Below are 20,000 nucleotides of genomic sequence, written 5' to 3' on the forward strand. Positions count from 1 at the left end.
ACACACACACACACAAACACACCCACACACACACACACACACACCCACGCACACACACACACACACACAAACACACACACACACACACACACACACACCCACACACACACACACACAAACACACCCACACACACACACACACACACACACACACACACACACACACAAACACACCCACACACACACACACGTACACACACACACACACACACACAACCACTGATATACACTGACAGTAAATAGCAATATACTAAACGTTGTCATTATCCTTCCAGAGTAAACAATCCCGTAACACATACTGGCGTAATATAACAACGAAGAACAATGGGGTACAACAATAAAATGATAATTCAGAAAAAATGACATTATGATCGTAAAACATAACATCACATGTGTAAACATCAATTCATCATCATCAATTCAATCATTACTGTGATACAATAACATGACCGAGAAAAAACCCTCTACAAAAAACACAATTGCATAATTTGTGTATATAGCTATTCTGATGAACACGTGGGGGAAATCGGGGGCTGTGATTGGATGGTCTCTCCCGATCATCAAAGCATATTGCTGCCGAAGTCGGCCATTTTTCTCAATATCCAAAAGCATATTGAGAAAAATGGCCGACGCATGGTTCCGGTTTACACATCTGTACCACGCGGCGATGTTTCTATCGACAACAGCATACACTGACAACTTAAAAAGCTCTTTCAACAACTGTGTTGTGAAATCGAATGCACTTGGAGTCAGTTTTTCTTCCAAAGTCAGAAAGCGTGTAGCGGTGTGCATGTCTGCGCGAACATGATGCGCGTAAGAAGTTTGTCTGCTATCAAAACCTGAGATCAACGCATCGACGCAAAAACTGTCATTTTGTAAGTTTGGAACAACAAACCAAGGTCATAACAGCTATATAATCGCTATTATGTTTTCAGCGTAGCAATAGGGTCCGATATTTAGACTCGAACAAGTATAATGCGACTCGTCTTCGACTCGTCGCATTATACTTGTCTCGTCTAAATATCGGACCCTATTGCTACGCTGAAAACACAATAGCTGTTAATACTATTTTTAGAATATTACTTTATCACTTTGTCCCAAGAAGTACGAGTAACTGTGTGGACTTTCGTACGGGACATTACAAACAAAATATTTTCCCAGCAAATAATTGTGTCCTGCGTATCCTAAAGTAGTCACAGACAAAAACAAACTGATCGCATTGTCATTTACGTTTTTGAAGAAACACAAAATGTCCATATATCAATTTAGTGGTATTTTAAACATTAGTTTCATGACACGTTTTCCCAGCTCAGAATAAATCAGTAAATTAATGTCACACTTGCTTTAGGTTAATGATTTTTATTTTCAAGAATTTTTAGTAAAAACAAAGTTTCCTCGCTAATTTGAATAATCCGTTTATCGAGTTACCAAAGCTTAATACCTACAATCGGTTTGTATATCTTATCTATTTATTTTTTGTGCATGTTTTGTTGCGTTTTAAACAAAATCATGCTCCTGGACCTTCTGGTTTGAGTGAAAACAAAACACGATTTCTTAAGATTACATATATTTTTTTTTCAGTTCAACAAATACATACACAAGAAAAAATCACGCAGGCAACAAACTGAATCTTTTATGCTCACAGTAACTATTCCACCGATTGTATTTAATTCGCAACTGTCCTTTGTTCCATAGCCGACTATTTCTTTCAAACCTTTGTTTCACATAACGATATTTTCATTAAAAAAAAGAAAAGCAGCAGAAAAACACTCAACACATCTGATTCAATATTGTTTGTCCCTGTGACCGCTATATCCAGTCATGGCGGGGTTCCCGTACTCATAACTGCCCTGCCCTCCTCCCTGTCCCCCGCTGTACCCCCACCCTCCTCCCCTTCCCCCCTCAGGAGCCTCGCTGTACGCCGGAGGAGGGACCTGACCTTGACCTTGACCCCGGCGCAAGGCCGCGACCTCGACCCTGAGGTCGGCGACCTCGTCCTTAAGGCTGTTGAAACGATCGTTGAAGCCGAGCGTCCTGGCGTGCAAGCAAAACAGGACCAGAGCCGCGATGCATGCCGGGAGCTGGAGAAGTCCAAGGGCAAGGTCGATGCAGACGAAGGTCATCTTGACGTCGTGGTTGGGCGAGCATTTGGCAAGGGTCTCGGGGTTGTCGGAGAGACAGAAGCCCAGACACACCCCGGAGAAGGACGCAGCCAGGCCGCAGAAGGTCACCCCGATAAGACTCAGCACGTAGTGGACCACCACCTGCAAGGGCAAGTATTATTAACTTATTTGCAAATTATATATAGACATAAAAACATGATTTATATATACACGCACGCACGCACGCACACGCGTGCAATCACAAACAAATACGCACACACTCACGCACGCCCACGCACGCCCACGCACATACACACACACACACACACACACACACACACACACTCATAAACACATACCCACTCAAACACACACACACACACACACACACACACACACACACACACACACACACACACTCATAAACACATACCCACTGAAACACACACACACACAGTCACACCCCGCACACACACACATACTTACACACACACACACACGCAACCACACACACGCACACATACACACACACGTACACACATACACTCACACACACACACATACTCACACACACACATACTCACACACACACACACACACACACACACACACTCATAAACACATACCCACTCAAACACACACACACACACACACACACACACACACACACACACACACACACACACACAAACACACACACGACGACATACATTTCGTTTCACACTTGGCGGTAGTTCAACATCAAGATTTGCCTGTCCGACACGCCTCCCGAAGTATGCAGCTATCAGCAACTGCAACAATACACAGCATCATCAACACTACACAGCATCATCAACACTACACAGCATCATCAACACTACACAGCATCATCAACACTACACAGCATCATCAACACTACACAGCATCATCAACACTACACAGCATCATCAACACTACACAGCATCATCAACACTACACAACATGATCAACACTACACAGCATCATCAACACTACACAGCATCATCAACACTACACAACATCATCAACACTACACAGCATCATCAACACTACACAGCATCATCAACACTACACAACATGATCAACACTACACAGCATCATCAACACTACACAGCATCATCAACAATACACAACATGATCAACACTACACAGCATCATCAACACTACACAACATGATCAACACTACACAGCATCATCAACACTACACAGCATCATCAACACTACACAGCATCATCAACACTACACAGCATCATCAACAATACACAACATGATCAACAATACACAACATGATCAACAATACACAACATGATCAACAATACACAACATGATCAACAATACACAACATGATACACAATACACAACATCATCAACAACACACAACATCATCAACAATACACAGCATGATCAACAATACACAGCATGATCAACAATACACAACATGATACACAATACACAGCATGATCAACAATACACAGCATGATCAACAATACACAACATGATACACAATACACAACATGATCAACAATACACAACATGATCAACAATACACAACATGATACACAATACACAACATGATCAACAATACACAACATGATCAACAATACACAGCATGATACACAATACACAGCATGATACACAATACACAGCATGATCAACAATACACAACATGATACACACTACACAACATGATCAACAATACACAGCATGATCAACACAACATGATCAACAATACACAACATCATCAACAATACACAGCATGATACACAATACACAGCATGATACACAATACACATCATGATCAACAATACACAACATGATCAACAATACACAACATGATCAACAATACACAACATGATCAACAATACACAACATGATCAACAATACACAACATGATCAACAATACACAGCATGATACACAATACACAACATGATACACAATACACAACATGATCAACAATACACAACATGATACACAATACACAGTATGATACACAATACACAACATCATCAACAATACACAGTATGATACACAATACACAACATGATCAACAATACACAGCATGATACACAATACACAACATGATACACAATACACAACATGATCAACAATACACAACATCATCAACAATACACAACATGATACACAATACACAACATGATCAACAATACACAACATGATACACAATACACAACATGATACACAATACACAACATGATACACAATACACAGTATGATCAACAATACACAGCATGATACACAATACACAACATGATACACAATACACAACATGATCAACAATACACAACATGATACACAATACACAACATGATACACAATACACAACATGATCAACAATACACAACATGATACACAATACACAGCATGATCAACAATACACAGCATCATCAACAATACACAGCATGATCAACAATACACAACATGATCAACAATACACAACATGATACACAATACACAACATCATCAACAATACACAGCATGATACACAATACACAACATGATACACAATACACAACATCATCAACAATACACAACATGATCAACAATACACAACATGATACACAATACACAGCATGATCAACAATACACAACATGATCAACAATACACAACATGATCAACAATACACAACATGATCAACAATACACAACATGATCAACAATACACAACATGATCAACAATACACAGCATCATCAACACTACACAACATGATCAACACTACACAGCATCATCAACACTACACAGCATCATCAACACTACACAACATGATCAACAATACACAGCATCATCAACACTACACAACATGATCAACAATACACAGCATCATCAACAATACACAACATGATCAACAATACACAGCATCATCAACAATACACAACATGATCAACAATACACAACATGATACACAATACACAACATGATCAACACAACATGATCAACAATACACAGCATGATCAACAATACACAGCATGATCAACAATACACAACATGATCAACACAACATGATCAACAATACACAACATGATCAACACTACATGATCAACAATACACAGCATGATCAACAATACACAACATGATACACAATACACAGCATGATCAACAATACACAGCATGATCAACAATACACAACATGATACACAATACACAACATGATCAACAATACACAGCATGATACACAATACACACCATGATCAACAATACACAACATGATACACAATACACAGCATGATCAACAATACACAACATGATCAACAATACACAACATCATCAACACTACACAGCATGATACACAATACACAGCATGATCAACAATACACAACATCATCAACAATACACAACATGATACACAATACACAGCATGATCAACAATACACAGCATCATCAACAATACACAGCATGATCAACAATACACAGCATGATCAACAATACACAGCATGATCAACAATACACAACATGATCAACAATACACAGCATCATCAACAATACACAACATCATCAACAATACACAGCATGATCAACAATACACAACATGATCAACAATACACAGCATGATCAACAATACACAGCATGATCAACAATACACAACATGATCAACAATACACAACATGATCAACAATACATGATCAACAATACACAGCATGATCAACAATACACAACATGATCAACAATACACAGCATCATCAACAATACACAACATCATCAACAATACACAGCATGATCAACAATACACAACATCATCAACAATACACAGCATCATCAACACTACACAACATGATCAACACAACATGATCAACAATACACAACATCATCAACAATACACAACATGATCAACAATACACAACATGATCAACAATACACAGTATGATCAACAATACACAACATGATCAACACAACATGATCAACAATACACAACATCATCAACAATACACAACATGATCAACAATACACAACATGATCAACAATACACAACATCATCAACAATACACAACATGATCAACAATACACAACATCATCAACAATACACAGCATCATCAACACTACACAACATGATCAACAATACACAGCATCATCAACACTACACAACATGATCAACACAACATGATCAACAATACACAACATCATCAACAATACACAACATGATCAACAATACACAACATCATCAACAATACACAGCATCATCAACAATACACAACATGATACACAATACACAACATGATACACAATACACAACATGATCAACAATACACAACATGATCAACAATACACAACATGATCAACAATACACAACATGATCAACACTACATGATCAACAATACACAGCATGATCAACAATACACAACATGATCAACAATACACAACATGATCAACAATACACAACATCATCAACAATACACACCATGATCAACAATACACAACATCATCAACAATACACAACATGATCAACAATACACAACATCATCAACAATACACAGCATGATCAACAATACACAGCATGATCAACAATACACAGCATCATCAACACTACACAACATGATCAACAATACACAGCATCATCAACACTACACAGCATCATCAACACTACACAACATGATCAACAATACACAGCATGATCAACAATACACAACATGATCAACAATACACAACATGATCAACAATACACAGCATGATCAACAATACACAACATCATCAACAATACACAACATCATCAACAATACACAACATGATCAACAATACACAGCATGATACACAATACACAGCATGATCAACAATACACAACATGATCAACAATACACAGCATGATCAACAATACACAGCATGATCAACAATACACAGCATGATACACAATACACAACATGATACACAATACACAACATGATACACAATACACAGCATGATACACAATACACAGCATGATACACAATACACAACATGATCAACAATACACAGCATGATACACAATACACAGCATGATACACAATACACAACATGATCAACACTACATGATCAACAATACACAGCATGATCAACAATACACAACATGATCAACAATACACAACATGATCAACACTACATGATCAACAATACACAACATGATCAACAATACACAGCATGATCAACAATACACAGCATGATCAACAATACACAACATGATACACAATACACAGCATGATCAACAATACACACCATGATCAACAATACACAGCATGATCAACAATACACAGCATGATCAACAATACACAGCATGATCAACAATACACAACATGATCAACAATACACAACATCATCAACAATACACAACATGATACACAATACACAACATGATCAACAATACACAACATGATCAACAATACACAACATGATCAACAATACACAACATCATCAACAATACACAACATCATCAACAATACACAACATGATCAACAATACACAGCATGATACACAATACACAGCATGATCAACAATACACAACATGATACACAATACACAACATGATACACAATACACAACATGATCAACACAACATGATCAACAATACACAACATCATCAACAATACACAACATGATCAACAATACACAACATGATCAACAATACACAACATGATCAACAATACACAACATGATCAACAATACACAACATGATCAACAATACACAACATGATACACAATACACAACATGATACACAATACACAACATGATCAACAATACACAACATGATCAACAATACACAACATGATCAACACAACATGATCAACAATACACAACATGATCAACAATACACAGCATGATCAACAATACACAGCATGATCAACAATACACAGCATGATCAACAATACACAACATGATCAACAATACACAGCATGATCAACAATACACAACATGATCAACAATACACAACATGATCAACAATACACAGCATGATCAACAATACACAGCATGATCAACAATACACAGCATGATCAACAATACACAACATGATCAACAATACACAGCATGATCAACAATACACAACATGATCAACAATACACACCATGATCAACAATACACAGCATGATCAACACAACATGATCAACAATACACAACATGATACACAATACACAACATGATACACAATACACAACATCATCAACAACACACAACATCATCGACAATACACAACATGATCAACAATACACAGCATGATCAACAATACACAACATGATCAACAATACACAGTATGATCAACAATACACAACATGATCAACACAACATGATCAACAATACACAACATGATCAACAATACACAGCATGATCAACAATACACAACATGATCAACAATACACAACATGATCAACAATACACAGCATGATACACAATACACAGCATGATACACAATACACAGCATGATACACAATACACATCATGATCAACAATACACAGCATGATCAACAATACACAACATCATCAACACTACACAACATGATCAACACTACACAGCATCATCAACACAACACAGCATCATCAACAATACACAACATGATCAACAATACACAACATGATACACATTACACAACATGATCAACACAACATGATCAACAATACACAACATCATCAACAATACACAACATGATCAACAATACACAACATGATCAACAATACACAACATGATCAACAATACACAACATGATCAACAATACACACCATGATCAACAATACACAACATGATCAACAATACACAACATGATACACAATACACAACATGATACACAATACACAACATGATCAACACTACATGATCAACAATACACAGCATGATCAACAATACACAACATGATCAACAATACACAGCATGATCAACAATACACAACATGATCAACAATACACAGCATCATCAACAATACACAACATGATCAACAATACACAACATGATCAACAATACACAACATGATCAACAATACACAACATCATCAACACTACACAGTATGATCAACAATACACAACATGATACACAATACACAACATGATCAACAATACACAACATGATACACAATACACAACATGATCAACAATACACAACATGATACACAATACACAACATGATCAACAATACACAACATGATCAACAATACACAGCATGATCAACAATACACAACATGATCAACAATACACAACATCATCAACAATACACAGCATGATACACAATACACAGCATGATCAACAATACACAACATCATCAACAATACACAACATCATCAACAATACACAGCATGATCAACAATACACAACATGATCAACAATACACAGCATGATCAACAATACACAACATGATACACAATACACAACATGATACACAATACACAGTATGATCAACAATACACAACATCATCAACAATACACAACATGATCAACAATACACAACATCATCAACAATACACAACATGATACACAATACACAACATGATCAACAATACACAACATGATACACATTACACAACATGATCAACAATACACAACATCATCAACAATACACAGCATGATCAACAATACACAACATGATCAACAATACACAACATGATCAACAATACACACCATGATCAACACAACATGATCAACAATACACAACATGATCAACAATACACAGCATGATCAACACTACACAGCATGATCAACAATACACAGCATGATCAACAATACACAACATGATCAACAATACACAACATCATCAACAATACACAACATCATCAACAATACACAACATGATCAACAATACACAACATGATACACAATACACAACATGATACACAATACACAACATGATCAACAATACACAGTATGATCAACAATACACAGCATGATACACAATACACAACATGATCAACAATACACAACATGATCAACAATACACAACATGATACACAATACACAGCATGATCAACAATACACAACATGATACACAATACACAACATGATACACAATACACAACATGATCAACAATACACAACATGATACACAATACACAACATGATCAACAATACACAACATGATCAACAATACACAACATGATCAACAATACACAACATGATCAACAATACACAGCATGATCAACAATACACAACATGATCAACAATACACAACATGATCAACAATACACAACATGATCAACAATACACAACATGATCAACAATACACAACATGATCAACAATACACAGTATGATCAACAATACACAGCATGATCAACAATACACAGCATGATCAACAATACACAGCATCATCAACAATACACAGCATCATCAACAATACACAGCATGATACACAATACACAGCATGATCAACAATACACAACATGATCAACAATACACAACATGATCAACAATACACAACATGATCAACAATACACAGCATGATACACAATACACAGCATGATCAACAATACACAGCATGATCAACAATACACAACATGATCAACAATACACAGCATGATACACAATACACAACATGATCAACAATACACATCATGATCAACACAACATGATCAACAATACACAACATGATCAACACTACACAGCATGATCAACACTACACAGCATGATCAACAATACACAGCATGATCAACAATACACAACATGATCAACAATACACAGCATGATCAACAATACACAACATGATACACAATACACAACATCATCAACAATACACAACATGATACACAATACACAACATGATACACAATACACAACATGATACACAATACACAACATGATACACAATACACAGCATGATACACAATACACAGCATGATCAACAATACACAACATGATCAACAATACACAGCATGATCAACAATACACAGCATGATACACAATACACAACATCATCAACACAACATGATCAACAATACACAACATGATCAACAATACACAACATCATCAACAATACACAGCATCATCAACAATACACAACATCATCAACAATACACAACATCATCAACAATACACAGTATGATACACAATACACAACATGATCAACAATACACAACATGATCAACAATACACAGTATGATCAACAATACACAACATGATCAACAATACACAGCATGATCAACACAACATGATCAACAATACACAACATGATCAACAATACACAACATCATCAACAATACACAGCATCATCAACAATACACAGCATGATCAACAATACACAACATGATACACAATACACAGCATGATCAACAATACACACCATGATCAACAATACACAGCATGATCAACACACCATGATCAACAATACACAACATGATACACAATACACAGCATGATCAACAATACACAGCATGATTAACAATACACAGCATGATTAACAATACACAGCATGATCAACAATACACAACATGATCAACAATACACAACATGATCAACACTACACAGTATGATCAACAATACACAACATGATACACATTACACAACATGATCAACAATACACAGTATGATCAACAATACACAACATGATCAACAATACACAACATGATCAACAATACACAGTATGATCAACAATACACATCATGATCAACAATACACAGCATGATCAACAATACACATCATGATCAACAATACACAACATGATCAACAATACACAGCATGATCAACAATACACAACATGATACACAATACACAACATGATCAACAATACACAGCATGATACACAATACACAGCATGATCAACAATACACAGCATGATCAACAATACACAACATGATACACAATACACAACATGATCAACAATACACAGCATGATCAACAATACACAACATGATCAACAATACACAGCATGATCAACAATACACAACATGATACACAATACACAACATGATACACAATACACAACATGATACACAATACACAGTATGATCAACAATACACAGCATGATCAACAATACACAGCATGATCAACAATACACAACATGATACACAATACACAACATCATCAACACAACATGATCAACACAACATGATCAACACAACATCATCAACAATACACAGCATCATCAACAATACACAACATGATACACAATACACAACATGATCAACAATACACAACATGATCAACACAACATGATCAACAATACACAACATGATCAACACAACATGATCAACAATACACAGCATGATTAACAATACACAGCATGATTAACAATACACAACATGATCAACAATACACAACATGATCAACAATACACAACATGATCAACAATACACAACATGATACACAATACACAGCATGATCAACACACCATGATCAACAATACACAACATGATACACAATACACAGCATGATCAACAATACACAGCATGATCAACAATACACAACATGATCAACAATACACAACATGATCAACAATACACAGCATGATCAACAATACACAGCATGATCAACAATACACAGCATGATACACAATACACAACATGATACACAATACACAGCATGATCAACAATACACAGCATGATCAACAATACACAGCATGATCAACAATACACAGCATGATCAACAATACACAGCATCATCAACAATACACAACATGATCAACAATACACAGCATGATCAACAATACACAGCATGATCAACAATACACAACATGATCAACAATACACAGCATGATCAACAATACACAACATGATCAACAATACACAACATGATACACAATACACAACATGATCAACAATACACAACATGATCAACAATACACAGCATGATCAACAATACACAACATGATCAACAATACACAGCATGATCAACAATACACAGCATGATCAACAATACACAACATGATCAACAATACACAACATCATCAACAATACACAACATGATCAACAATACACAACATGATCAACAATACACAACATGATCAACAATACACAACATCATCAACAATACACAACATGATCAACAATACACAACATGATCAACAATACACAGCATGATCAACAATACACAACATCATCAACAATACACAACATGATCAACAATACACAACATGATCAACAATACACAACATGATCAACAATACACAACATCATCAACAATACACAGCATGATACACAATACACAGCATGATCAACAATACACAGCATGATCAACAATACACAACATGATCAACAATACACAACATGATCAACAATACACAGCATGATCAACAATACACAACATGATACACAATACACAGCATGATACACAATACACAGCATGATACACAATACACAACATGATCAACAATACATGATCAACAATACACAACATCATCAACAATACACAACATGATCAACAATACACAACATCATCAACACTACACAACATGATACACAATACACAACATGATACACAATACACAGCATGATACACAATACACAACATGATACACAATACACAACATGATACACAATACACAGCATGATACACAATACACAGCATGATCAACAATACACAGCATGATCAACAATACACAACATGATCAACAATACACAACATGATCAACAATACACAACATGATCAACAATACACAACATGATCAACAATACACAACATGATCAACAATACACAACATCATCAACACTACATGATCAACAATACATGATCAACAATACACAGCATGATCAACAATACACAGCATGATCAACAATACACAGCATGATCAACAATACACAACATGATACACAATACACAACATGATACACAATACACAACATGATACACAATACACAACATGATCAACACAACATGATCAACAATACACAACATCATCAACAATACACAACATGATCAACAATACATAGCATGATCAACAATACACAACATGATCAACAATACACAACATGATCAACAATACACAACATGATCAACACTACATGATCAACAATACATGATCAACAATACACAACATGATCAACAATACACAACATGATCAACAATACACAACATGATCAACAATACACAACATCATCAACAATACACAACATGATCAACAATACACAGCATGATCAACAATACACAACATGATACACAATACACAGCATGATCAACAATACACAACATGATACACAATACACAGCATGATCAACAATACACAGCATGATCAACAATACACAACATGATACACAATACACAGCATCATCAACAATACACAACATGATACACAATACACAGCATGATCAACAATACACAACATCATCAACAATACACAACATGATACACAATACACAACATGATCAACAATACACAACATCATCAACAATACACAACATGATCAACAATACACAACATGATCAACAATACACAACATGATACACAATACACAACATGATACACAATACACAACATGATCAACAATACACAGCATGATACACAATACACAGCATGATCAACAATACACAACATGATACACACTACACAACATGATCAACAATACACAGCATGATACACAATACACATCATGATCAACAATACACAGCATGATCAACAATACACAACATGATCAACAATACACAGCATGATCAACAATACACAACATGATCAACAATACACAACATGATCAACAATACACAACATCATCAACAATACACAACATGATACACAATACACAACATGATCAACACTACACAACATGATCAACACTACACAACATGATCAACACTACACAGCATGATACACAATACACAGCATGATCAACAATACACAACATCATCAACAATACACAACATGATACACAATACACAACATGATCAACAATACACAACATGATCAACAATACACAACATGATCAACAATACACAGCATGATACACAATACACAGCATGATCAACAATACACAGCATGATCAACAATACACACCATGATCAACAATACACAGCATGATCAACAATACACAACATGATCAACAATACACAACATGATACACAATACACAGCATGATACACAATACACAGCATCATCAACAATACACAGCGTGATCAACAATTAATGGACGGGGGACCCGGGTAGCTCAACTGGTAGAGAACTTGACTACCGTACTTTCCGGGTCATAAGGCGCGAATTTTTTCCTCGAGTTTGACCCCTGCGTCTTGTATAACGAAGCGCCTAATCCGTGTATGAAATACGAAAAAAATCAAAGAGACCGCCTGAGTACCAGTCAAACAACTTGTGATAACAACTGTATCCCTGCATTATTAGATGTCAGTAATAATTATATGTGCTGATAGTTCTCTTTGCCTGCGCGCGTATAGTATGTTGGTTATGTTTGGTTATAGTATGTTTGCTTATGTTTGCTCGTTATTTTTGCCTGTGCGTGTATTGTATATTTGGTCGTTTTCTTTGCCTGTGCATGTATAGTTTGTTGGTTATATTTGGTCGGTTTCTTTGCCTGTGCGTGTATAGTATGCTTGGTCGATGTATGTATTGTAAAGCGCTAAGAGTAGACAATTTTCTAGAATAGCGCTATAAAAGTTTGCATTATTATTATTATTATTATAATGCATGTTTCAGCTACTAGGTACTACCCTGGCCAAGTTTCCTCTCAAGACATCAAAGAGACCGCCCCATAGGTTAAACTCGGTCACTGACCCGGGTACAGGAAGTGTTTCCTCTCTCAGATCTATGACAGGGGAACCACCTCTCATGGCGAAAACTGGGTCATTGACCCCTGGGAAGAAGGTCAGTGTCTAAACAAGGCAACCCAGCTATCACAATGGACCTGCCTTTGATCTCGCTGCACACACAGAGCACACATATTTCCACTTTGTATTCTTCCTTTGATGTGCGGCTTATTTTCCGTGCGTTTGTTACCGGTATACTTTTTTAATTTTGGTGCGCCCTATCGGCCCCCTGCGCCCAATGGGTGACTGGAATACAATTTTTTTTTAAAGAGGGGGGTGCGCCTTATGCGCTGTAGCGCCTTGTAACCCGGACAGTACGGTAGTCATCCAAGGTCGTGGGTATAAATCCAGCCCGGGACGGACACGGGTCAATTGTATGTGCAGACCCAGAGACGGTATCCACTCTCCCCCCCCCCCCCCCCCGGTGGTGCGTAAAAGACCTCGGTCATTCTGCCATAAGTGCAGATGGCTGATACCACCTAAACACGCATACACTTATCTCATCTCAAGTCAGAGTAAGACCAGGGAACATGCCCCTAATGGCTTTGCCGTGAGGGCGTAAAACTAGAATTTTTCCATTAATGGACTAACTCCATGCACAATCCATTGCTAATAAAATGTGTATACTGTGTATGTTTCTGCTGTACGAGTCTCAAAAGCAATCCAGGTTGCTATGTTTTGCGGACTTTTATTTGCGCGAGCATGTGTGTGTGTGTGTGTGTGTGTGTGTGTGTGTGTGTGTGTGTGTGTGTGTGTACCCCCGTTTCCACAGGTTTGGTTGCCTAAATCACCATAAGGCAACCATCCACACGTGGATGGCAACCTAAACTCTGGATGGCAACCTAATTGTGTGGATGGTCGCTTCATTTAACACCGTTAAATTGACTTTTTTGACGGAAAGAATGTCATAACAATGTTCAAAATGACATTCTTTCCGTCCTCTATAGGCGACGAAATAGGTCAAATTTTGTGCATTTTTTAGTGCAAAATTCTTCGATGCCGGAGCGAGTACTGCACCCAGTGCTGTTGTAGTGCAAGTGCACTAGAAAGGCACTACACCCAGTGCCGCCTCTTAGGTAACCATCCACACTTTAGGTACGTGTGTGTGTGGGTGTGTGTGTGTATGTGATAACCGGATTATCCGAATCAGCGAGGAAACTTTGACTTACTCAAACACCCCCCCTCACACACACACACACACACACACACACACACACACACACACACACACACACACACACACACACACACACACACACACACACACACACACTATGTACGTATACATGTGTTGATATATACAGGTGATGGCTGTCACCACACATGATGAAATAAATCCTCAGCCAACAATATACATCAAACACACAGCATGAACAATATCGACAAAATAACAGCTTCGAGATGAACACAAAAACACACACACACACAAAGCAACAACGAACACAAAAAACATTAAAGGCACAGTACGCCTCCCGTAAACCATCACAGCTACTGTCAGGCTTTTACACACAGTACAAACACCCTTCCATTTGAACGCTCACCGAACGGGAGCATCCTAGGTGCCCTACGTAAAGAGCAAGAAATTTTCACAGAATTAATTTTGCCGATTGTTTCCTCACACAATCGGACCGTGGTGCGTTTTGGCGCTAGACCTAACTTTTAAAATCTAAATAATAAATTGACAGCTTGTTACACAAACATTCTTAAATCATAAAAGAATTCTTTTTTTTATCAAGACAAGATCAGTACAATTCGAAGTTTTGAAAGTTTGAAAAAAGAAAAGCCCGGAAGCAGGGTCACGCAAGGTCGTGGTTCTCGTAGCAGACGACGGTTTATGCCTATCGCCAGTTCCTCTGAACAGTCAAAAGCCATCGCTAGAGTTCTTGTGAACCACAGCCGTTTGTTTCGTGCATAGTCAGAGGTACATAATAACGTGCTATCGCAGATAAGCTCACAGCGAATTACAAACTGACGACAACCTTGTAAACAAGGGAAACTGGATCACACGGGTTCACGATGGCTCAGGGGTGAGATAAACCACGCAAAAATAAATTCTTTGAAAATTGCTCGCTCTTTACGGAGGGAACCTAAGATGTTCTCAAGCGGTGAGTGTTTAAATGAAAGGGTGTTTGTACTGTGTGTAAAAGCCTAACAGTATCTGTGATGGTTAACGGGAGGCTTACTGTGCCTTTAAAGCAAAAACAATCTTAACGGCGTTACACCTTCTATATATATATACGACTTGTGTCTGTGTGTCTGTGTGTCTGTGTATCTGTGTATTTGTGTATTTGTGTATTCGCCATGCAGGGCCAAAGTTCTCGATGGATCTGCTTCAAATTTGGTGGGCTTATTCAGAGAGACCCCGGACACAACCTCATCGATGAGATATTTCAACACGTGCTCTCAGCGCGCAGCGCTGAACCGATTTTGGTTCCACCTCAGCTATTTTGGTTCCACCTCAGCAACCCGGGCCCCCATACCGACACACCAAAGCCAAAGTTCTCGGTGGATCTTTTTCAAATTTGGACACCGTATTCAGCTACACCCCGGACACAATATCATTGATGAGATATTTCAACACGTGCTCTCAGCGCGCAGCGCTGAATCGATTTTGGTTTTTGTGTTCATTTCACCATTATAAGTAACTCTTCCTTATCTTCTCATATTCTCCAGGTTTTCAGCGTTTACCTCCCTTCCTTCGTATGGTGCACTATAGTGTGAGTGGAGCGTCTTCGGATATTCCCGGCGTTCTGTTACTGTTACTATTTTTAGAAGGTCAACGCAGTGTCCAGAACGTAAATTGGACCCGTAAATTATCCTCACTGTAAAAGTGCAAAGGTCGAATCAATTTATAGCCACGCGAAAAATACACTGTCATCTATCTCTCTATAGATACGGCTTCTCTGTGTTTTTGTGTGTGTGTGTGTGTGTGTGTGTGTGTGTGTGTGTGTGTGTGTCTCTATGTGAGCAACACCTGTGCATTGTTCAGTTCTGTTTGTGATGTGGTCTGGCGGCTTTTGTGTAAATTTATGTACTGGCCTTCCTTTGAGAAGCCATAACTTGCTCAGTCCTGTTTGAGTGGAGTTCGCCTCCAAAGGTGATTAACACGGTTACATTCGTCGACAAGGATGGGACTCGATATGGTCAGGAATGGCATTATGGCCACTGAATCATTTTCGTGCTGTTCCCATTCCACGAATCTGGGAGGGACCTAAGCTTGGCGGGTCCATTGTTCGGATCCGGCGAAGCCGGCGTACGGCTCTAAGTACTTCTTCCCGGCGAAGCCGGCTACCCGGCGAAGCGGGTATTCATTCTAGTTCGATATATACACGTTACGGTGTTTGTGTGGACAAAGAGAGAGAGTGACTGACTATTAGGGTTTAACGTCCTCTTAGACCAGTTGGCCTATATTGGGACAGGTATTGGTAATATGCTGAAGATATGGTGTGATACTTTGACTCGAACAAGCCCGCTGTGGCTGTCTTCTTCGACACACCAGCATTGGGTTTATGTCGTCAAAGTATCGAAATACGATCATGATAACCAGAGACGAGAGATGGTGCATGCGTGTCTTCATGTTTTTCAAGCCCTGACTGACTTTCGCTGCCGTGAACGTGGGATTTTTTCGTGCGCATGTGTTCACACGGGGGTGTTCGGACACCATCTGCGCACAGTTGACTCCGAGAAATAAATCTCTCGCCGAACGTGGGGTTCGAACTCACGCTGATAGCGACCAACTGGCTACAAAGCCAGCGCGCTACCAACTGAGCTACTTCCCCGCCCAGAGAGACTCAGACTCAGACTCAGAACTTTATTACAAAAGGATAAAGGTTTTAGGCAAAGCCTATTCTTCCAACCTGTCCTTTATACAACACATAAAGACAGACGCACATTACAAATATAAATTCAATCATATAAAATACAGAAATACATTGTACAGAATGCAACACAATGTGCATTAAAGGAATTACATAAGGAGAACTGAAAAAATTACAAAATTACAGAGAGAGAGAGAGAGAGAGAGAGAGAGAGAGAGAGAGAGAGAGAGAGAGAGAGAGAGAGAGAGAGAGAGAGAGAGAGAGAGAGAGAGAGAGAGAGAGAGAGAGAGAGAGAGAGAGAGAGAGAGAGAGAGAGAGAGAGAGACGCAAACAGCTGTTCTGAGCCGCACGGAGAACATACCAGCAGTCCATTGACTAAAGGGAAGCAACTGAAGAAAGGCCACTGCAGATTAGTGACGGTAAGGCCGATGGTTGTCGCCCCTGAC

At 38.0% G+C, this 20,000-nt stretch overlaps 1 protein-coding gene across 1 annotated transcript in view; it reads right to left on the reverse strand.

The window, feature by feature from the left end:
• Window positions 1-230: 230 nt before the first annotated feature.
• Window positions 231-20,000, reverse strand: part of LOC138956551 (uncharacterized) — a gene marked incomplete at its 5' end in the record, with an annotated part of 19,870 nt that continues 100 nt past the window's right edge. Inside the window, 3 exon segments of the mRNA XM_070327884.1 lie at window positions 231-2,264; window positions 2,813-2,893; window positions 19,916-20,000. The exon segment at window positions 19,916-20,000 is cut by the window's right edge and continues 100 nt beyond it. Coding sequence (XP_070183985.1) covers window positions 1,785-2,264; window positions 2,813-2,893; window positions 19,916-20,000 — 646 coding nt within the window.

This window comes from Littorina saxatilis, unplaced genomic scaffold, assembly GCF_037325665.1.
Source record: "Littorina saxatilis isolate snail1 unplaced genomic scaffold, US_GU_Lsax_2.0 scaffold_1296, whole genome shotgun sequence".
In the NCBI taxonomy this organism is placed as follows: domain Eukaryota; kingdom Metazoa; phylum Mollusca; class Gastropoda; order Littorinimorpha; family Littorinidae; genus Littorina; species Littorina saxatilis.